Raw genomic sequence first — 23,567 nt, 5'->3', positions numbered from 1 at the left:
CTTTCCATAGCTCGAGGCCTGGTCCTCTCGTGGGTTTCTCTACCTGAATCACACACTTTGACCATTACCCAGAAATGTCCTCTGTATTCTCGGGTACCCTCTCCCTCCCTTGACTTTTCTCTCTGGAAGGGATTTTTGATTCCGGGACATTTCCCTCCCACTTAACTCCACCCTACATTTCATTAAACAGATAGAAAAAGTAGAAGGAAATCACATTTGTTGTACTTCTTCTAGTGGCAGGCACAGTGAAGGTGTTCATGCACATCAACATATCTATCCTTCACAAAGTCATGATAGGAAATGAAGTGCAGAGAGTCTAAAATTTTGCCAAATTTTACCAGCTATTAGGTGGTCTCATCAGCTATTATGGTAGAGTTGGGATTGAACCCAGGAACTCTTAGGCTCCAAAGCTTCAGCCTTTTCCAGCATATTCTGTACCTCCCAAACAGACAGCCTATTCTCTACACTGCTAGTTCCTTCCCTGTATGCCTGTGTCATAACCCATGTGTCCTGATGATTGTTCCCAAAAGTTACAATATACAGTTGACCCTTGAACTACATGGGTTTGAATTGCACAGGTCCACTTATAAGCAGGTTTGTTTTGATAAATATAGTACAAAACTGTAAATGTATTTTCTCTTCCTTATAGTTTTCTTCATGACATTTTCTTTTCTCTGGTTTACTGTATTGTAGGAATACAGTATATGATACACACCACATACAAATTATGTGTTGATTGTTTATATAATCAGTAAGTCTCCTAGTCGACAGCAGGCTATTAGTAGTTAAGTTTTGGGGTAATCAAAAGTTATACATGGATTTTTGACTGTGGCAGGGAGGGGGTTAATGCCCCTAACCCCCTCGTTGTTCAAGGGTCAACTGTACTTCATACCAAGTCTTTTCTTCTAATCGAAGATAAGATCAAACTAAAATGAGATTAGACTAGAAGCATTCTTTTAAAAATAAAAATAAAAAAGCAGCAGTCTCTCAGTAACACTCTGGGGGAAATTTTCCGGTTTCTCAAAATTCAACAGTATCAGTAAACTGGGGATTTTCAAATGGTGTGGGGCTGACATATACCACTAGGGCCAGAGTTTCAATGTTGCGTTTGTCTTCCAGAAAAAGAGCTCAGCATAAAATGCAGCTAATAGTGAGGTTTTGTTTGGGTTTTTTGCATAATAAAAGTCGTAACTGAGCAACATTAGCTACAGACACTCCTCCCCATAAATCCATGGAGACTGTGAAAAGCATTTCAGAGAAATACAAACCCCAAGTAGTCTTTGGCAAGGGGTAATTTGCCATGATGATAGTTAAATAAGGAGAATACTGAGTAGCTGACTACAAAGAAGCATCTGAAAATAAAACTAGCTGTGGCTCAAGTCCTTCAATTGAAAATGTATATACAATCTCTCACATGTGGCAGCCCAAATTGGTCTCTTCTTTTTATAAGGCAAATTTGACAATGCATACCAAGAAGCTTAAATCATACCCTTTTGACCTAATAATCCTACTCCTAAGAATTTATCTCAAGGAAATAAGTCATAAGAATAAGGAAGACTATACATATTTTATAGCAACATTATTTAAAAGTAGCAAAAAAACTGGAAACAACCTAATTTTCCAGTCACATAGGAAAGACTTAATACATTTTAGTATCTTAATTCTTTGAGATAATCTGAAGCTATTAAGAATACGATCACCAGTGCACAAACAAGGAAAGGGTGTTCAGTGAAAAGTATAGAACACAGAAATGCAAATATGTAGTGGTTACAGACCTGCAGAAATTCACATGTTGATAAAGAAGATTAGGAGGGGGCAAAAGAAGATAAAATAGTTACGTTAGCACATTGATATTACAACTTTTAAACAAATTTTTCTTTTGTAATGACTATATTCATTTTTTAGGCATTTTTTCTTGTTTTTCCTTAGGAATCAAATAGAATCATATTTATATAGAATCATATTTATAATCATTTTTGAATAAGAAGATTATTTTACAAAGAATACAGGTGGAATATTCTAGCCAAGTACGAAATATAGAGGATTACTAATTCGCAAATACTAATGCTATTGTTTTAATTTGCAGTGAAGGGAATTTGGCTACAAAGCAGGTTGTGTTCCTTCAGAGACCAGTTATGTGGAATTCAGCTGCTCAAACACCAGAAGTGAGTAAAACTGATGCTTTTTTTTTTAAGTTTATTTATTTATTTTGAGAGAGAGAGAGTGCACACACTCAAAGTTGGGCTCGAGCGGAGGAGGGGCAGAGAGAGAATCCCAAGCGGTGGTGTGGAGCCCAACACTGGGCTCAGTCCCACGAACGTGAGAGCATGACCTGAGCCAAAATCAAGAATCAGACGCTTAACCAACTGAGTCCCAGGTGTCCCAATGCTTTATTAACCAAATGTTCTATGGAAGCAGTTAATCCTTAAACTCACGTTGTAATTCTAAATGGTGAATACAGATGAGGAAATGTGGACTCGATATGGAAATAATCTCCAAAACAACATAACAACAAAGGAAATGTGCCAGTAACAGGTGACATGAGACAGTTCCAAAGGGGATCAAAATATGTTACCCCCAAATTTGCCACTTTGGCAAAGGATTATTTTGAGCTGAAGGCAATTAAGAAACACAGACATAGGAGTAACTTTCCACCCTCTCCCTTTCTCATAAAAACGGGGCATAAATTTCCCTTTTTAAAGTTAACGTAAGGGTACCTGGCTGGATCAGTCGGTAGAGCAGGTGACTCTTTTTAAGTTCAACCGCCACATTGGGTGTAGAGATTACTTAAAAATAAAATCTTTTTTTAAAAAAGGTAACATAAATTTCCATTTGTAAAGTTGTCCTCCTCTCCTATATCAGGAATAGGAGAAGACTCCTAATCACTAGAGATGATTCCTCACTGGAGACAGCACTGACTTGGGTCTACATAAATAAATCTTACTAAAATAACCTTGATCTTCCCTTAGGTTCCCCATATACTTACCTTTCCACAATTTGCTGCCCATAGAAGCTCAAAACCCTGTTCCTTTGTCTAGTCACTTCTCCACAATATCATCCTTTGTTAAAATCATGTATAAGCTTTCAGTCTAACTGCCTCTTTGGGTTTTCACTTTTTCTCTGTGAAGCCCCATGTACATCCAAAATAAATCTTTTCTCCTGTTAATCTATCTTTTGTTAGTTTAATTTGTAGGCCTCAGGTACTGAAATAAGAGGGTAAAGGAAAAGTTTTTTGGAAGTGGGTGTGCCTAATATTGCAACACACCTGTGCAATCTTCTCTGTCTTGACCTCTGAAGCTACTTTTTTTCATTCTTAATTTTAGCTTTTATTTATTATTTTATATTTAATATTGAAGTATAGTTGACATAGGTTATATTAGTTTCAGGTACACAACTTAGCGATTCAGCAATTCTATACGTTATGCAGTGATTACCACCGTAAGTGTAGTTACCATCTGTCACCATATAACATTATTACAATGTTATTGACTCTCTTTCCTATGTTGTACTTTTCATCTTCATGACTTACTTACTTTATAGCTGGAGTTTATACCTTAATCCCCTCCACCTATTTTGCCCGTCCTTCCACCCCTTTCTCACTGTCAACCACCAATTTTCTTTCTGTATTTATTATTCTCTGTGTTTTAAATTTTTTGCTTTTTTTGTTTTTTAGATTCCACATATAAGGGAAATCATATGGTATTGTCTTTGACTCATCTTACTTAGCGTTATACTCTCTACATCTATCCATGTTGTTTGCTAATGGCAAGACTTTGTTCTTTTTTATGGCCAAGCAATATTCCATTGTGTGTGTATACCACACCTTCCTTATCTATTCATTTATCAGTGGACGCTTAAGTTGCTTCCATACCTTGGCTATTGTAAATAATGCTGCAATAGACATAGGGGTGCATATCTCTTTTTGAATTAGTGTTTTCGTATTTGTGGGGTAAATGCCCAGAAGTGGAATTACTGGATCATAATGGTATTTCTATTTTTAATTTTTTGAAGAACCTCCATACAGTCTTCCACAGTGGCTACACCAATTTACACTCCTACCAACAATGCACAAGGATTCCTTATTCTCCACATCCTTGCCAATTTGACTGGTGTGTGGCTTTGAGTTCTACTTCCTGATGGTGAATGTTGAGCCATCTTTTTATGTGTGTGTTGGACATCTATATGTCTTCTTTGGAGAAATGTCTGTTCAGGTCCTCTGCCCATTTTTTAATCACACTTTTATTTATTTATTTTTTTTTTGGTGTTGAGTTGTATGCATTCTTTATATATTTTAGATGTTAACTTCTTATCCTATATATCATTTGTAAATATCTTCTCCCTCTAAGTAGGTTGCCTTTTCATTTTGTTGATGATTTCCTTTGCTGTGCTAAAGCTTTCTAGTTTGATGTAATCCCAATAGTTTATTTTTGCTTTTGTTATCCTTGCTTGATGAGACATATCCAGGAAAATGTTGTTAAGATCAACGTCCAAGAGATGATTGCCTATGTTTTCTTTTAGAAGTTTGTATGGTTTCAGGTCCTACATTTAGGTCTTTAATCCATTTTGAGTTTAAGACCTTTACTTTTAGAATTTGTTTTTTTATTTCACAGATATGTTTTAATCAATTTTCCAGATAGCTTGAGAATTTTTTAAGAAAGTGAAAAGGCAAACCATGGATTAGGAGAAAAAAAACCTTGAAACCACATATATGACAGAGAACTTGTATCTTGAATGTACCAAGAACTCTAAAAACTGAACAAACAACTCTAAAAAATAGCGTAGAGACTTAGACACCTCACCAACAAGGATGTAGATGAGAAATAAGCATTTAAAAAGTCATTTAAATCATTAGCCATTAGGGAAATGCAATGAAAACCATAATGAGATACTACTCTGCACCACTGAGAATGACTAAAATAAAAAATACTGACAATACCAAGAACTAGCAAAGGAGAAGGGCAATTGGAACATTCAAACAAAGCTAGTAGGAATGCAGAATGATACAACCACTCTGGAAAAACAATTGGCAACTTCTTTTGAGGTTAAACACACACTTACAATATGACCCAGCAAAACCACTCTTGGGTATTCACCCTAGAGAAATAGAAATTGAAATATAAATGGAACAGAAATGTTAATGTCAGTTCTATTCACAATCTCCAAAAACTGGAAACAATTCAAGTGTCTTCAACAGGTGAATGGCTAAACAACTATGGTACATTCATACAATAAAATACCACTCAGAAATAAAAATGAATGAAATAATTATATACACAAGGAGTTGAATTAATTGCAAAAGCATGCTGATTAAAAGAAGTCAGTTTCAAAAGGTTACAGACTGAAAATTTTACCAAAAAAAAAAAAAAAAAAAAAAAAAAAAAGGTAACCTACTGAATTGGAGGAGATATTTGCAAAAGACATATCTGATAAAAGGTTACTATCCAAAATATATATAAAGAACCTACACAACTTAACACACGCACAAAAACAAATAATCCAATTAAAAATGGGCAGAAGACGGACATTTCTCCAAAGAAGCATACAGATGTCCCACACACACATGGAAAGATGCTCAACATCACTCATCATCAGGGAAATGCAATCAAAGCCACAGTGAGAGATGGCCTCATACCAGTCAGAATGGCTAATATAAAAAAGATAAGAAATAACAAGTATTGGCAAGGATGTGAAGAATAAGGAATCCTTGTGCACTATTGGTGGGAGTATAAATTGGTGCAGCCTCTGTGGAAAACTGTATGGAAGTTCCTCAAAAACTTAAAAATAGAAATACCATTATGATCCAGTAATTCCACTTCTGGGCATTTACCCCACAAATATGAAAACACTAATTCAAAAAGAGATATGTACCCCTATATCTATTGCAGCATTGTTTACAATAGCCAAGATATGGAAGCAACCTAAGTGTCCATCAATAGATGAATAGAGAGAGAAGGTGTGGTATATACATACAATGGAGTATTACTCAGCCATAAAAAAGAACAAAGTCTTGCCATTAGCAACAACATGGATAGATCTTGACAGTATGATGCTAAGTGAAATAAGTCTGAGAAAGACAAATGTTGTATGATTTCACTCATAAGTAGAATTTAAGAAACAAAACAAATGAACAAAGAAAAAAAGAGACAAACAAAAAAACAGGCTCCTATATATAGGGAACAAACCGATGGTTAGCGGAGGAGAGGCTGGGGGAAGGGGGATGGATGAAATAGATGATGGGGGTTAAGAGTACACTTATCAAGGGAGGCGAGGGTGGGTGGTGGGTGTTGGGGAGGGCACCTGTTGGGATGAGCACTGGGTGTTGTATGGAAACCAATTTGACAATAAATTTCATATTTAAAAAAAGAGTACACTTATCATGATGAGCACTGAGTAATGTATACAATTGTTGAATCACTGTTTGTACACCTGAAATTAATATAGCTCTGTATGTTAATCATATTGCAATTTAGAAATAATAAAAAATATTCCATTTATATGATAGTCTCAAAGAGATAATGATATAATGTGGAGAACAGGTCAGTGGTTGCTAGGAATTAGGGATTTGGGGAAGGGAAGTGATAAAGGGATCACACAGGGAGTTTGCAGGAGGTAATGAAACTGTTACATGTCCTATTATAGTTACACAAAACTATATATAAGTGTTGAAATTTATAGAACTATACACTTGTAGTATATAATAATTTTTTTTATTTTTTTTTAACGTTTATTTATTTTTGAGACAGAGAGAGAGCATGAATGGAGGGAGGGTCAGAGAGACAGGGAGACATAGAATCAGAAGCAGGCTTCAGGTTCTGAGCTGTCAGCACAGAGCCCAACGCGGGGCTTGAACTCACGGACCACGAGATCACGACCTGAGCCGAAGTCGGATGCTTAACAACTGAGCCACCCAGGCACCCCTAGTATATAATAATTTTAAAATTAAAGGATTGCTTTATAAATCACACAGACTAAATTTTTTACGTCTTTGTCCTTCATTAAAGACTGTCCTTGGGTAATGAAATTCTTATGAAGTAAGGCTACACAGGATGATAAACCAAGGTCTTTCTGTCTTGTTCCTTTCATCTATTTGTATTTTTCTTTATTTTGGAGAGAGGCCTCTAAATAAATTCAATTATTTTACATTCAGTAGAATAAAAGACTCCAACCAGGATTTTACCTCCATCTATTAAAATGTTCCCAACTTTTCTTCCAAAATATTTTTCTTAACTTTTTTGTTTCTTTTGAATACTCAAAATTCATTGATTTTTTTTTTTTTTACCTAAAAGTCTCTATTTCAGTTAAATTCTTCAGCCCACTTCCCTTTGATAATTATTTAAAAGAAACAAAGGTCATTTAAAAGTATTTAGTTTCCACTAATTCAGAATAGAGTTTCCATTCTGTGGTGTTCTTAGGAGCAGAAAACAAAACATGAAAAGGATGCCAGGGGATAGTGTGTGTGTGTGGGGGGGGGGGTGTGTGTGTGTCACAATCTGCAAGCCTCCGTGTCCTCATCTGTAAAAGATGGACAACATTGGTACTTACCACAGGATTGTGAGGAAGATTCAGTGAGAAAACATGTAGTGGGCTTGCCACATTGCCTTGTCATGAGAAGTGAAATGTTGCTTTTGTTTTCAGTAGAAATGTTTTTCTTTCAATACTAGATGATTAATCACTACTAATTCTATGGAGAAATTGAAGAACAATCTAGAAATGCCTAACGACCCTCCATTTTCTCCAGCTAAAAATTGCTTTCAGCTAGTATGCAGGAATTCTTTTTTTTTAATTTGTTTTAATTTTTTTTTTTATTTTAGAGAGAGAGAGAGGGAGGGGCAGAGGGAGAGAGAGAGAGAGAGAGAGAGAGAGAGAGAATCTTTTTAATTTTTTTTAATGTTTTTATTTATTTTTGAGACAGAAAGAGACAGAGCATGAGCAGGGGAGGGGCAGAGAGAGAGGGAGACACAGAATCGGAAGCAGGCTCCCTGAGCTGTCAGCACAGAGTCCAACGCAGGGTTTGAACTCACAGACTGTGAAATCATGACCTGAGCCGAAGTCAGACGCTTAACCGACTGAGCCACCCAGGTGCCTCGAGAGAGAGAGAGAGAGAGAGAGAGAAAGAGAGAGAGAGAGAGAGAGAGAGAGAGAGAATCTTAAGAAGGGTCCACACTTAGCATAGAGCCCAATGAGCGGCTTGATCCCACAACCCTGGGATCATGACCTGAGCACAAATCAAGAGTAGGACGCTCAACCAACTGAGCCATCTAGGTGCCCCGGGAATGTTTTTTGATGTTCTAAAAAACATATGTATATATGAGAAATATAGCACAATTATCAACAAGTTTAGAATTAGGTAGTGAGTATATGGTGTTTGTTGTACTGTCCTTTAAACTTTCTGTATACTTGAAATTTTTCTTAATATGAAAGTTGGGGAAAATTAAGCTGAAAAGCATTAGTCACCCAACAACTTATTCATTCATTATTAATTGGTAACTAGTTACTAAGATGCTATACCAAAAAAGACCCATAAGGAATGATTTAAACACAACAGAAGGGTCTCTCTGTCATCATAGTCTGAAGCTGAGCAGGTGGGGCGAGGCTCTGCTTCATGACAGGTCAGCTCTGCCGCCCTCCACATTTGGCTTCTGCCTCTGGACCCAGGGCTGCTGCCACAGTTGTTGCTGTGTTCAGCCTGCAAGAAGCAGGAAAGAGGAGTCCCAGGCATGCTTCTAAGGCACTGACCCCCAAGTCACGTATTTCTTCTCACATCCTATTGACCTGAACTTATTTATGTCACCACAGGTATCTGCAAGGGAGACTGGGAAATGTAATCTGGGAAACCGGGAGTTGGTAACATGGTGAAATAGCACATGGCCAGCTCAAAACTGCAAGGCACTGCCAGGAGGAGTTCTGTTATTAAAAGAAAAATGGAGAGAATAGATCCCGGGGAGACAGGAGTTTAATTTTAATGGTTTCCATTTTAATTTATTTTTCTTCTTGAGAGCAAAATAATATTCAAATAATATTCTTATCTTTAAATATATCTCAAAATGAATGATTTCAAGAGGTAAAGACTTCTTGGACACATCTGTTGAATCAGCTCTCCAACACAAACCAAGAAGTGAAGGAGCAGCAGCCAGAAAAATGTTCTAAATCAGATCTTTTCCAAGGTAGCTACAATAAAATCATATATGAATACTAAGAAATATTAATGTACACATTAACTTCTTTTTTTACCTTACAGTGAGACAATTATTAAACTTCGTTCTCACTTTTTCAGTCATTTGAAGTTGATTTGAAATTATTTGAAAACCATAAGGGTCATACTTAATTCATTAGCTGTCAGTATCCTTGATTGAAATCCATGTGAAATCAAATCAAGTGCTAGTGTAAATAGAAGGCATCGAGTATCTCAAAGAAAATTATGCAAAAATCAAGATGAAAGCATTTTGCTTTATCATTAACGAGGTTCTTCATCTAGGGAATGCTTTCCACTTAAAGTAAATGGGTTTTTTTCCTGGTGTGAGCAGAAGAGAAAGAGTGGTCCCTGTTGCCACAGGACAATGTTCAGGCTGGAGAACAGCTCTCTTCTAGGCCACCTGTGTTCTTATCTATTGGTATCCCTGGGAATGTAAGGGACAGAAACCCTGCTCAGATTAGCCTGTGTGTATATAAGGGAATTTACTAGCTTCTAGGTGGAAAGGATACCAGCATAGCTTACAACATCAATAAAGAGCTATAAGAACCAAGCCCTCAGGCACTGACACCAGAGATTCCACATTACCAGGGTGTTCTTTTTCATCTGTTTATTTCAGCTTCTAGGTGCATATGTGCAGAGGGCTTCTAATGAGGTGAGTGTGGCCACTTCAACAAAAAGAAAGAGCTTCTTTATCCTAGAGTCCATATAGCAATCCCAGAGAAGGACTCTGATTGGATGTGATTGGGTCATGCGCCCACACTACGGCAGAGAAGAAGGTGGATAGGAAAACTGACTGGAAAGGTAGTTGTCCACTACCCCTTTCCTTACCAGTTTTGAATGATTCTGACAACCTCAAGCTGGAATGACCCAGGAACAAGTTCTGTGAGCAAGCTGGGGTAGTGTCTCTGCATGTTTCTCTAACTCTTCCAAATGGTACTAGAGCTACACTTCAGCTTGAGACATACAGAGACAAGGTATGGGAGATCTTCTCCCAAGCCTGAGACATACAAGGAAGAGAAGTCCTGAATGTCCACTCCTTGTTTTTATTTCTAAACCATATCTTTTAGCTCTTCTTCTACCCTGTTCATCACAACACTGACCATGTCTTATGATTACTGGTGTAATTCTGACTTCATTCTTTTGTTTTTGTTTTTAAGACACTGACAGTGAAAAATGGAAGCCAGAATGGTAGGATACTCTAAAATCAACTGACTTGTCACTGGGTCTCATATATTTGAAATGAATCACCCATTTTTAGCAAATGAGAATGATTCTCAAAAGTTAATGGATTTTATCAAGGATGACATTATCAAGGATGACATTTGCATCCAGATCTTTGTATAATTTCCTCCAATTTTATAGTGAAAATATCAGAGAAAAGTGAGAAGATATATGAATAAGCCTGGCAATGTAGCGTGGAAAATTTCTCCTTATTGATTTAGAGAAATATTCAAAATACAGTGCTAAGTAGAAACGTGAGCTGTATACATTTATGTGGACATAAGCAAATACATACATATTTAGAGAAAGAAATAGTAAAATACACCAGATTTTAACAGTGGTATCTCTGCAAGATAGGATTGTGGGTAGGTTGTGCTTTTTTCTTTGTTTTTGCCAAGTTTTCTACACTGAACATGTATTATTTTTGTAACTGAAGGAAAATTTTATTTGGAAAACACACAAATCTTTGACCATTAAGTCTACTCATAAATTTGTAGCTGTGGATAATGTAGTGTGAAGGGAATGAAATAGGATCCTTGGGCTCCAGTTCAAGGCCAGAAACTCCCTAACCTTGGACAAATCCTATCTTCCTTCTTGGCCTGGGTCCTACCTCCATAGAATGAGGGGTTAAAGCAGATGACCTCTCAGGACTGGTTGAGCTTCAGACTCCTACACTCTACGTTAGAAGAACATTGCAATTTGATCTGCTGTAAAAGCTATTCCTTCATGTGGAGTGAGAGTAGAGTAGGGGAGGCAATATCATTGCTGAAGATGTATTTATTAAGAGTCATGTGGTAAAAAAAGAAAATAAAAGTGTTTGTTCTGAAATCTTTTTTAGAGTTACCTAGCAACCTAGAGTTGCTAGGTATTGTGTTATCTTTTAATATGTGAAATTTACATTTGGTGGCTGTTTACTTATTAATACTTATCTATAAGTGAATTACTAAGAATATCTTATTATTCTGAATAATACCCACATTTTATTAGGAAAATTCTCACTATGGGGCACCTGGGTGGCTCAGTCGCTTGGGTGTCCCACTTTGGCTCCGGTCATGATCTCACGGTTCATGATTTCGAGCCCCGTGTCAGGCTCTGTGCTGACAGCTTGGAGCCTTGAGCCTGCTTTGGATTCTGTGTCTCCCTTTGTCTCTGTTGCTTCCCTGCTCATGCTCTGTCTGTCTGTCTCTCTCTCTCTCTCTCTCTCTCAAAAATAAATAAACATTAAAAAAATCTTTTTAAAAAGTAAATTCTCACTGAGTATGTGAGAGTTGGCCTCTATTGGCTGGCATGCAATAAGGAATTTATTGCAAAATTTACTTTTGGCCCTGGCATTGGTGAAGAAGGAAAGATCCAGGCAGCCAAGTGCTCCCAGGCACCCCTGCCTTCCTATTTTCTTTCAGTCAGCATTGAGAGGTCATTCAAGAATGAATGAATTCTTTATACATGTGGGAAAGAGCCAGTAGCCAGGCTTGAGAAAGGAGCCCAGTCTGGCAGTACCCGTCAGCCCTTCTTGCAGCCAAAAGGCTATCTCCTCACTGATGAGTGTCCCAATGCCAGAGAAAATGTGCCATTCTCAAATCCAGTACCTGAAGAGTAGATCTGTAAGGTTCCAATGCTTGTATTAAATTTAATACTACTGGGGCGCCTGGGTGGCTCAGTCGGTTAAGCGTCTGACTTCAGCTCAGGTCATGATCTCGCAGTTCATGGGTTGGAACCCCACTTCGGGCTCCGTGCTGACAGTTCAGAGCCTGGAGCCTGCTTCAGATTCTGTGTCTCCCTCGTTCTCTGCCCCTCCCCCACTCATACTCTCTCTCTCTCTCTCTCTCTCTCTGTCTCTCTCTCAAAAATAAATAAATGTTAAAAAAATAAAAAATAAATTTAATGCTTCTAGTGAATAACAATAAAAAGAAAAGGATTTGAGATCTGATATTTGCATCTGATGAATACAAGGGGGCCAATGGAAATGTCACCACCACAACTATCTCTGACTTGGGACCATGAAAGCTCTTGTTGAGGCAGGACCCATAAACTTAAACTTGCCCAAGGACTCCAGTAACTCAGCCAAGAAAAAGAGCTGCCAACATACGCCTTTCTATGCAACATGCTGAGGACTGCAATGTTCCTATACAAACAATGTCATAGACCGTGGTTGCATTCCATGGTAGCACATTAAATCTGATTTAGTAAAGCTGTTTGTTTGCTTTGTATATTTGCCATGAAAGTCAGTAGAATATACCTCTGTATTTTATATATTACAGTTCAACTAACTTCTGAGTTAATAAACTTTTATAAGACTAGCCTGGGCATGGGCATCTGACTTCTATATTTTTTCCCTAAGTTTTATAATTATAGCTGTTGCATTTAGGAAAATGAAGTCCTAATTTCCATCTAACATATAAATGAACTTCCAAATAATAAACTCTGTGTAAATTGGGAAATTAGTGTGCTTTTTTATCTTTTTAAATTTTATCTCTTTTTTGTTTATCCTTGTTCAGATTTTTGTTCCTAAGAGTAAATGATCACATTCTAATATGTCATGTTATCAGTATTAAAGACATCCTAGTAAGGAAATCTCATCAGGAGTCTGAACATCTACCTGTTGAGTTGCTACAGTTTTCTTCTTGAGATTTCCTTTTATTGGCTTAGATATCTTATTTTGACTTATTACGTTGGCAAAGACCATGTCCTCTTTACTCTGAACTGCACCAAGGACATTGTCAGCCCTCAGTAAATATTTCACAGCAGAAGCATCTGCAGCTTAAGGTGGTCTGGTTGCTGAGCATTCCTACCATGTCAGGCAGAAGTAGTTTGAACCAGGACAGAGAGAGTGGTCTGCTTGACCTAGGAAGACGCTCCAGGCATTCTTTCAGTATAAGCATGATCAGAATTATTTGTGACTCTTCTGTGCAGCCTATTCCTGTGTGAAATGGGTATGAGGTGGCCAATGAAGCACTTTTCCTGCTGTCTGTATCGCAACTAACACCAAGAAGAAAAATAGAACCTTCAGTGTATTTCTACCCTACTTTGTTCCCCCAAAGTATGATCTCAACAGGTTTCTCTCTCCCAGAGCATTCATTGAGGGCCCAGATATGTACACAACCAATCTGTCAGTGAGGAGAAGGACGTGCCAAGAAGCTACTAAAGATTGTGAAAGAGAGAGGCAGCTCATTCTTACCTGGGAGGAGGAGAGACTGTGAAGGGTGTCTCTCAGTTGGTCCTTAAAGATGAGCAGGATCTGGAAGAGAAGCAAGGAAGAGACGTTTCAGGCCGAGTACAGTATGTGCTAGATCAAAAGGACAGGAAAGCACCCCTCTTTTTAATTCCTGGTTGCCAATCTCTTGTGTTCCAGAGGAAAGCCAGCCGGCATACAAAAGGTGAAGACAGGAACAAAGTCACCAGCAGGAGCATCGGTTTGGACACAGCCACATCACAACCAACGGACAGCAGAAACCCACCTGCAGAGTGCCTCCTCTCTCCTTCTGGAGAGTGTTGGACAAGAGAGAGGAGGCCGACACAGTACAGCAGCTTCTCCGGCTTCAGCAGCAATGACAGTGTCTTACGGGAATTAGACGACGGTCAGTTTGACCAGGAAGATGGAGTAACTCAGGTCACTTGTATGTGAGCAATGAAGTAAAGCAATGGAAGGCCCTGTAAATAACTATTAAAATAATTGCCAACTGACTTTATTGTATTACTTTATCTGCATTTATGTAATACTTTGAATTTTTCCAGATTCTGTCTTTCCTCTAATCTGCATAAACTTTGGCTCAACCTCCCAGACAAGGAAGAATAACCAACGTATTTGTAAATTTAGAATCATGTTTACGCTTCTCTCAACTAAAACATCTGTTTAAACAGATGTCTCATTAGGTTATTAACCAATAATCTACTTCAGTTTCTCATGAATGTACAAGATGTACTTTTCATTCATTTCCTGGTAAGAAGACTAAATATATTAGCCAGTATTTCACCTAATTAGAAAGTTCTCAGGAAGTCAAAATCTTACTTAAGCTGAAAAGCAATCTCTCTCTCTTTCAATCCCCCTCTCTTTCACATACATGTAAAGGGCTAATTAATGAAATACCTATTTCATGAATATAACAATAATCCAAATTTTGTCTTTAACTATAACACGTATATACAAAGCAAGCCCCTGTTTGTGAAAATATTCTTCCAAAAAAAAAATCCTTTTTATTTGTCTTTTTCTTGGGAGAGAGAGAGCAAGAGCATATAAATAGGGCAGAGGGGCAGAGGGGCAGAGGGAGAGAGAAAAAGTTTAAACAGGCTCCACACTTAGCATGGAGCCCTACATGGGGCTCGATCCCAAGACTCTGGGATTGTGACCTGAGCCGAAATCAAGAGTTGGACATTCAACCAACTGAGCTACCCAGGTGCCCCTGTATGTCTTTGCTTTTAAAGAAAGGGTCACCATGTTACCAACTCCATACTGATTCACTGAGCTTAAACTTTATTGCTTCCAATAGCTTAGAAATAGAGCAAAGCAGCATCCCTTAAAATTCAATATGAAAAGAACCCACAATCTCAACATTTAGAAACCTTGGTAGAAAGAAAGAATTTCTTTATTTTAAATTGCAGATAATATGAAGAGCAGAAAGGTACTTACAGCTCCATGTGTATGGAGACCCATCTGTTCCATCTCTGCTTTTCTTGCTCTCCTAATAGGGATGGCTTTGCCTTTCCCAGCCTTTAACAGTTAAAGATGAAAATTCTACATAATAGAGGATCTTCATTTATCTGTGAAAAGCTTACTTGGAAATGTGGGAATCTTCGAGGGAATTACAACTGACTTTGCCATTGATGAATTTAGCATATTATATATTTTTATTAGCATTGGTGTTGACATTATAAGATCATTTGAATAATAAAATGTCATTTGTTATTGGGTTATCATTTTCTTGAACACAAATGCTCATTATACATTTTATACATATGACAGGTACATATTACATGTATAACTAAACTAGGACAATCTCCATGAATTGTTGATAAGATTAACATGGAATTATCCCACTTCTACCATGCAGAAGCATTATCTTGATAAGTATAAAGGAACTTAAGAAGATTTTGCTTAGTAGTATTCTTTGGAAATGGCTATTAACAATATTTGCAGAAATGTTTTCTTTGTTTTAATTTTCAGATGAACCTGAGTCCCATATTCAAGGGTTGGTAAGTTTTTGGTAGAAACAAGCATTACTTCTGCAGCCCACACAATGTCATGAGTTATGAAACAGGGAGTGTTCTCAGAAACGTCAGTTTTCACAATGCCAGGGTCTACAAGAGGTGGACACTCCTATGTCATTCTGTCAGTATATAGAGGGGATTTGAAGTATTAAACACAGATAGAAATTTATATTTCTAATTTAAAGGAAAAGTCAGGAATTTATCGATCACTTTTAAGTTTTTTAATTTGTGTTAATCATCTTTTTTTTTTACAGTTTGCTTTTAATCTGTATTATAATGAAATAATGACCAAGGTTTTAGAGCATTTAAAATATATATAAGTAGCTTTGAGTCTATTCTTTAAAAACAAAAAAAAAAAAGTAACAAAACTTGGACTCTATATGACTAAGGAGTTAGATGCGACCAATCATTATCTGTCAACTATATATTTGGTTCTTTTCATAATACTATGTAATTCTAGAGGCCTGACATATGAATTTGTAATACCTATAAGTTATAATGATAAAACATCAAGATCATAGATGTGGGTGTGAAGTTCTGCCATTTTCCTTGGTGCAGTATCTCCTGTCTTAGGTCTCAATAACCACCTGTTAGGGCTTTCCCATTTGGATTGAATGCCACCCTGTTATCTTTCATGGCAATATTTAACACCTACTCACCAGAAAAATCACCACTGAGCTGATGAGCAGCTCTATCAATACCATAACAATTCCCTTCAGTATAAAATAAATGGAAAAATTAACAGGCTTTCAAGAATCTTCAGACACCCATAAAAGCAGGAGGCAGAGCTATAGTCAATCCAGATCACAGCTAACTCCAAATCTTTTATCAGGAGCGGTTGTTTATATATTTGAATATAAATGTACCAGATGTGTTTTGATTTCTTTCATTCTGGACAAGCTGAGGACTGTCTCATTTTCCTAGCCTTGACTGACTACCCTGATTCCTCACTACCATTCTCTCAGGGCTGGAAGGACTGTGGCTCTTTCAGCATCAGGCTAAAAAAGATTTCCTTCTCTCAACTACTCAGGGCCCCAGAGTATCCTTGTATGAAAAGGCTAATCAAGTGAGAATTCAAATGGAATAGGTGCTAACAGTGGAGAAGGTCTGTAACTAATCATGTTAAATCAATATACTCCTGGGTATGTAGGAAAACTAGCTAAATGCAAACTACCAGAATTTAGGGCACGTCCATTTAACTAATATTTGTTGTGCAACTTATCACACCTTGAGAGTGAATTTATTGTGCAATTACCTAAAGTTTATACAGCCAGTTCTGACATATGATTAAGTTCTCAGATGGTGTTTGATGGTGGAATATTAGGCGAAGCTCTAAAATAATGAGCCTGGTTTCTGCTACGGTCATAAACTTCTTGTGGAGCCAATTCCAAAAATGTTTTGGGCATTAATATCATGGTATGTGTAAGTATCAAGGTGATTCTTTGTAGGCTTATATCAACCAATACTCTTAGTTGCAAGCAACAGAAATTGACCTTGGTTCATTTAGCATTAAAGGAGTTTAGTTCAAAAGGTAGCTAGAATTGGACTTCATCAAAATTTAAAACTTCTGTTCATTAAACTCATGGTTTAATAAATGAAAATGCAAGCTGCAGACTGGGAGAATATGTTTGCAAAGCACATACCTGGCAAAAGATTCATAATAAGAATATATAAATGGCTCCAATAAATCAATAACAAAAAACCCCAGCACCCAATTGTAAATGGGCGAAAGGCTTAAACACTTAATGAAAGAAAATATAGAGACTTCTGCTTGCAGAAAGATGGGAGTAGATTCCTCCCATGAAGTATGTATAACTGAAACCCTGAGCATTACACATAAAACAAACATAAGATGACCAGTGGCAAGTTCCTTGATTTTATTTTTGCCTCACGTATCTCAGACTTGAGACCTGAAGAAGCCAGCAATCTTGAAATGCCAATGTTGCCGATCAAAAAACCCTAACAAACGCCTACCAAGACAGCAAATATTTAGACTATAACCACTCTACCCCAGCCAAACACCAAAGAAAAACCTGCGACCTCACCCCAACCTACACCAGTACAGACGGAGTGGGAAGCATAGATTGATTATACATTGGCTAGGGTGATGTCAGAGAAAGACGAGCAAGGAATCATAATTTCATCCTCACTGGCCCTGCAGCCCTCACCCCAAAGCGTTAGTGGAGGTCCTGTGAGAAGCTTGAACTTCACCTCCATCCAGTAGTAATGAGGCATCTCTCTCCTTCCCCATTATGGTATCAGAGGAAGCTTAGTGAAGAGTCAGGACTTTATTGCCCAGTGGTAATGAGACCACTTCCACAGAGTTGTCAGTGGAGACCACATAGAGAACTGGAACCCCCACCTGTGCCCAGCAGTAGGGAAGAACACCCCTCTCGTGTGTCAAACAGAGGTTGAGTGGGGAACTTGGTCTTCTAGCTCCACTCAGAACTGAGTAGATGGTACCTCCCATTCCTGAACTGGAGTAGTGTCAGAAAAAAGCCAGCTAACATAGAAGGTATAAATATTTAAGATCTATAATCTCATAATATGAAAATAATACCTAGTTTCAATAGAAAATAATAAAAACCAAGAACCAGAAAGATCCCAAACTAAATGAAAAAAATGCAAAAAATAGATGCCAACAATATAGTGATGTCAGAATTAACTTTAAAATGTTTTGGAGCACCTACGATGAAGATGCTTCAACAAAGAATTATGAATGTGCTTAAAACAAATGACAAAAATAGAAAACGTCAGCAAAGATATAGAAGACATAAAGAAGATCCAAATGGAAATTTTAGAACTAAGAAATGCAATACCAAAATAAAAAGGTCATTGGATGGGCTCAACAGCAGAATGAAGGGGACAAAAGAAAGAGTATCTATGAACTGAAAGAGCAAAAATGACCAAATCTGAACAACAGAGAGAAAATAGACTTAAGAAAAACAAAAACAAAAACAAAAACAGCCCCTTCAGGGCTTTGGACTATAACAAAACAACAAAAGATGTAATATTCCTGTCATTAGTGTTCTGGGGGGAGGATTGGAGAAAGGGAATGGGGTTGCTGAAAATTTCCAAATCTGGTCAGAGACATAAACTTACAGATTTAAGAAGGTGAAACTAATCTATAGTGACGAAAATCAGAGTAAGAGCTGCTTGTGGGGTTGGGGTTAGGGTGTGACTATTGACTCAGTCTGTTCAGGCTGAGAATACCACAGACAGGGTAGCTTTTAAACAATAGAAATTTACTTCTCACAGTTCTGAAGGCTTGAAGTCTAAGATCAAGGTGCCAGCAGATTCAGTGTCTGGTGAGAGCCAACTTCCTTGTTCATAGACGGCTGTCTTCTGGCCGTAACTTCACAGGGTAGAAAGGGCAAGGGAGCTCTCAGGGCTCTCTTTTGTATGGGCATAAATCCCATTCATGAGGGCTCCACCCTCATGACTCAATCGCCTACCAAAGGCCCACCTCTCAATACCATCACACGGGGGATGAGGATTTCAACATCTGAACGTTAGGGAGACACAGACACTCGGTATGTAGCAACTATAAAGGCACATAGGGGAACTTTCTATGGTAACAGAAATTTTCTATATCTTTATTTGGTTGAAAGTAACACAAGTATATGCAATTGTCAAAACCCTTTGAACTATACACTTAAGATAGGCACATCTTACTATGTGTAAATTGTGTCTTAATGGAAGAAATGCTGATTGAAGAATTTATAGAGTTGTTGGGAGGACTAGAGACCCAAGCTCAATGCTAAGCTTCAGGACAAAGAACAAACCTACACAAGAGAACTCACCAAGCCTGGCGAGGCACCGAGCAGCCCTGCCAGGAAGCCAGCTTTCCGGTGGACAGCTGCAACTGTTTTCGGGACCTGCAGCCCCAAACCCAAATGTTTCTGCTGCCATTCTTTTCAGCAAAATGACTGCCGTTTGCTCAACTTTCTTCTTCTCATGACTCGCTTGTGAATCGGCATCTCACGTGGGTGAGAAACTGTGCTCCAGCTTGGGAATGAGAATGCAGAATATGAGTATTGTAAGGACTGGGCAGGGCAGCACTCATCAGGTTCAAGATCCTCCAAACACAGCGCACATGTTTATTCATGGTGCCAAGTCGAACTCTGATTGGACCTGAAGCAAATGATCAAAAGTTAACATCACCAATAATGGAACAAACCAACATCCCTGACACAGGACACAATATCATTTCTGCGGTACTCCTGGCAAAAAACACACAACCTGAATGAAATCATTAGGAAATGCCACATGAACCCAAACATTCTATAAAACAACTGGCCTACATAGTTTAAAAAAATGTCAAGGTCATGAAAGACAAAAAATGTCAAGGTCAAAGGACATGAAAGACAACAGGAACTGTTCCACATTCCAGGAAACTAGAGAGACATGATAACTAATTGCAATACATGACCCTGGACTGCATCCTAGATGGAGAGGAGGGGTGGCTGGTGCGTCAGTCAGAAGTTACATAACATAACTGGGACTATGGACTGCTGATTAGATTATGATATTGTTATCAATGTTAAATTTCTTGATTTTGGTTAAAGTACTGTAGCTGTGTAAAAAAAAATTCTTATGAAATACAAAAATATTTAGGCACAAAGGGACTAATACCTGCCACTTATTCTCAAATGGTTCAGAAAAAAAAAAAAGTATGTGTGTATCTATGTTGAGAGACAGAGACAGAGAGATGGAAAGTTTGATAAAGCAAATGGGGCAAAATGTAAACAATTGGTGAGTCTGGATAAAGGGTATGCAACAGTTCCTTTTTTTTTTAAGTATATTCTACACCCAGCATGGGGCTCAAACTCATGACCCTGGGATCAAGAGTCACAGGGTATACTGACTGAGCCAACCAGGGGCCCGCATGAGTTGTGGTGTGTGTGTGTGTGTGTGTGTGTGTGTGAGAGAGAGAGAGAGAGAGAGAATTCTTTTTTAGTCTTCTGGCAACTTGTTTGTAAGTTTGAAATTGTATCCAATAAAAAGTTCGAAAAAAAGAAAGAAAAGATGCCAGTCCAGTCAGCCAGAAAACATAACACATGATTACTACAAATAGTAGCTTTCAGTGATGTTCACTATAAAACAGCAAACACATGACTCAGAAGATCTTCATTATGGGGCTCACACCTAGTATGATGGCTAGATAAAGCTTATTCTCTCTACCAATTTAGTTAAGGATCCTGCATATTCTACCCAGAATTCTTACAGCATGTTAAAAGGATATTAAGAATGCTATAAAATATTTGTATTAAAGCCTATAAAATTTTCTACCAAAAGATGTCAAGCCCTAAAAGAAGGGAAGAGACTAAAACTGTTAAGTGGCTTATATTTACCAGATCCGGTGGTTTCATCCTCACCACAATCACCTAAATTGGGGTTGATTCCAGTTCACAGATGTGAAAACTGAGACTTAGAAAGTTACAGCAAATTGCTAATGATACACAGCTTTGAAGTAGGGAAACTAGAATTCAGAACTTGGCTTGATTCCAAGTCCACCGATCATTAAGAAGTGATTAGAGGCATGCCTGGGTGGCTCAGTCAGTTGAGCATCCCACTCTTCATTTTGACTCAGGTCATGATCTCGTGGGTTCCTGACATTGAGCCCATCATGGGGCTCCCCACTGGGCACAAAGCCTGCTTAAGATGCTCTCTCTCCCAAGAGGAGCCAAGATGGTGGAACAGCATGGAAGTTTTTTGTGTGCCTCACATCTATGAAATACAGCCAGACCAACACTAAGCCATCCTGCACACCTAGAAAACTGATCTGAGGATTAACACAACAATCTGCACAACCTGAACTACAGAATTCAGCAGGTACGTGGGGTGGAGAGGGGAACTTGGGGAGAGAGAAGCCTCGGAGGGCAGGGAGCTGCTTTTGCGTGTGGAGAGAGGATGGAGCCTGGGGGTGGGGGGAGAATACGGGAAAACACCCCTTCCCAAAAGCAGCTGGAGAGAAAGTGGAAAATTGGAAACAGCCACAGGGACTGAACTAAAAGGGGAGAAAGGAGAGGATTTAAATTCCATTAAGACTGCAAACAGGGGGAGTGCAGAGTCTGAAACTCCACAGTTCGATACCTGGCGGTGCTCTGGTGGGAAGGGCAAATCCCCAGGAGCAGAGTGGGGTCCAGGAGGTTCTCGGGCCACATGGGGAGAAGCAGTTCCACTGCTGGAAGGACATTTGGTAGAGGTTGTGAGGCCACCTGGGCCCAGCAGACCCCAGAAAATGGCCACATTCGCTGGTGCTGGAACAAGGTCGTTGGGGTGCCAGATGTGTGCCAGATGTGTGTTGTGATTTCCCATAATCCCTGAGGCGCTGCTGCTACACTGTCTCATGAACTTTTTCTGGGGCGGAATTAGAAGACTTGCCTGTGTGGAAAGAAAGTTTGAATGGACCAACGAGTTTCAATCGAGTGTTCATTATGCCCTCCCAGTTAATCATTGCTGCCCTTGGGCAGGTAGACCTGGCTCCCTGGCTTGGGTTGGCCAAGACCCACCCAAATAGACATCTGGGAAACCTGAAGTCCAGGATTTCTAATGTAAGAATTTCTTTTGTTGGTTATGAGAAAAAAACTACTAAATACACACATGTAATTTAATGGGCATGCTAATCAGGGACAAAGTTGTTTTCAACGTTAAAATTTCAAATAGAGAACCACTCACATCACTGTAATAGATGTGGTTAGCACAGTGACTTTTAATTTCTTAAAGCATGTCTTTTCATTTCAGTAATTAATATAAAACTGAAATACACCAAATTTGGATATTTACATTTCCTTTTTCTTTCCCAGACTAGAGGCATAGTTTAATGTTTACACTATACATAGAAAAGTGGGTGTTAACATTTCAGTATTTTTTCTGAAAACATTAGTTCCTTAACCACATATCATTCTTTTGAATTTGTTTTTCTGGGAAACCATATGTCTCAAAATTTTTATTCTTTTTTTTAATGTTTATTTATTTAGAGAGAGAGAGAGAACAAATGGAGGAAAGGCAGAGAGAGAGGGAGAATCCCAAGCAGGCTTGTTCAGCATGGAGCCTGACACAGTGCTTGATCCCAAGACCACGAGATCATGACCTGAGCTGATATCAAGAGTCAGAGGCTTAACCAACTGAGCCACTCAGATGCCCCTCAAAATTTTTATTTTTTAATCCCCTCCAAAAGTATTAGTTAGGATTCCATTTTTTTTCAAATGTCCAGCTTTAATGATACAGCCAGTCTGACAATCTGTGTATGTTCTTCCTTTTTTTCCCCACATCTTTATGTAAAAAGCTATGGCTATAGACCAAGTTACAATGAACAAGATTCATTCCTTATTCCAAAATATCTTCCAGATGAATTAAAGATTTAAATGTAAAAAAACTATAAAAGCACATATATGAGCAAATATTTAAAGCATAATTCAAAACCAGAAAAGACTACGTAAATGCCAAGACTAAATATTTAAAACTTACACAGAAAAATGCTCCATTAACAACATCAAAAGGTAAACAAAAAACTGGAATCAAGAAATGATCAAATGACAAAGGGCCAATATTCTAAATACACAAAGAGATGTTAATAAAAAACAGATGTACAATGGAAACCAATTTGAAAATAAATCATATATATATATAAAAAAAAAGTCCTGGGGATGTAATGTACTGCATGATGGCTATAGTTGACATACTGTATTATATATTTGAAAGTTGCTAAGAAAATAAATCTTAAAAGTTCTCATCACAAGAAAAAAAATGTGTAACTGTGTGTAGATAACTGGATGTAGTGTGGCAATCACTTTGTAATAGATACAAATATTGAATTGTCATGTTGCACACCTGAAACCAATACGATGTTGTATACCAATTACGTCTCAATTAAAGAAATGAACCACTAAAATAAATAAATAAATAAATAAATACGGTATGACATATATAAAAAAAAAAACAGATG

General features: G+C 38.0%; 1 protein-coding gene and 1 long non-coding RNA gene across 2 annotated transcripts in view; one reads left to right on the top strand and one right to left on the bottom strand.

Moving 5' to 3' along the window:
* Positions 1–15,314, top strand: part of RFTN2 (raftlin family member 2) — a 67,501-nt gene extending 52,187 nt beyond the window's left edge. Inside the window, exons 8-9 of the mRNA XM_032594459.1 lie at positions 2,087–2,165; positions 13,764–15,314. Coding sequence (XP_032450350.1) covers positions 2,087–2,165; positions 13,764–14,036 — 352 coding nt within the window. The 3' untranslated portion in view covers positions 14,037–15,314. The remainder of the gene's footprint in view (positions 1–2,086; positions 2,166–13,763) is intronic.
* Positions 12,279–21,743, bottom strand: LOC115520381. Its single transcript, XR_003970781.1, has 3 exons — positions 21,713–21,743; positions 19,420–19,750; positions 12,279–13,649 (listed from the first exon to the last, which is right to left on the bottom strand). It is a non-coding gene; the product is annotated as an uncharacterized LOC115520381 (long non-coding RNA).
* Positions 21,744–23,567: the final 1,824 nt, after the last annotated feature.

The sequence above is a fragment of the Lynx canadensis genome, chromosome C1, assembly GCF_007474595.2.
Source record: "Lynx canadensis isolate LIC74 chromosome C1, mLynCan4.pri.v2, whole genome shotgun sequence".
In the NCBI taxonomy this organism is placed as follows: Eukaryota; Metazoa; Chordata; class Mammalia; order Carnivora; family Felidae; genus Lynx; species Lynx canadensis.
Note: the sequence above shows the minus strand (reverse complement) of the source record. Positions and strands in the feature narration are given on the sequence as shown.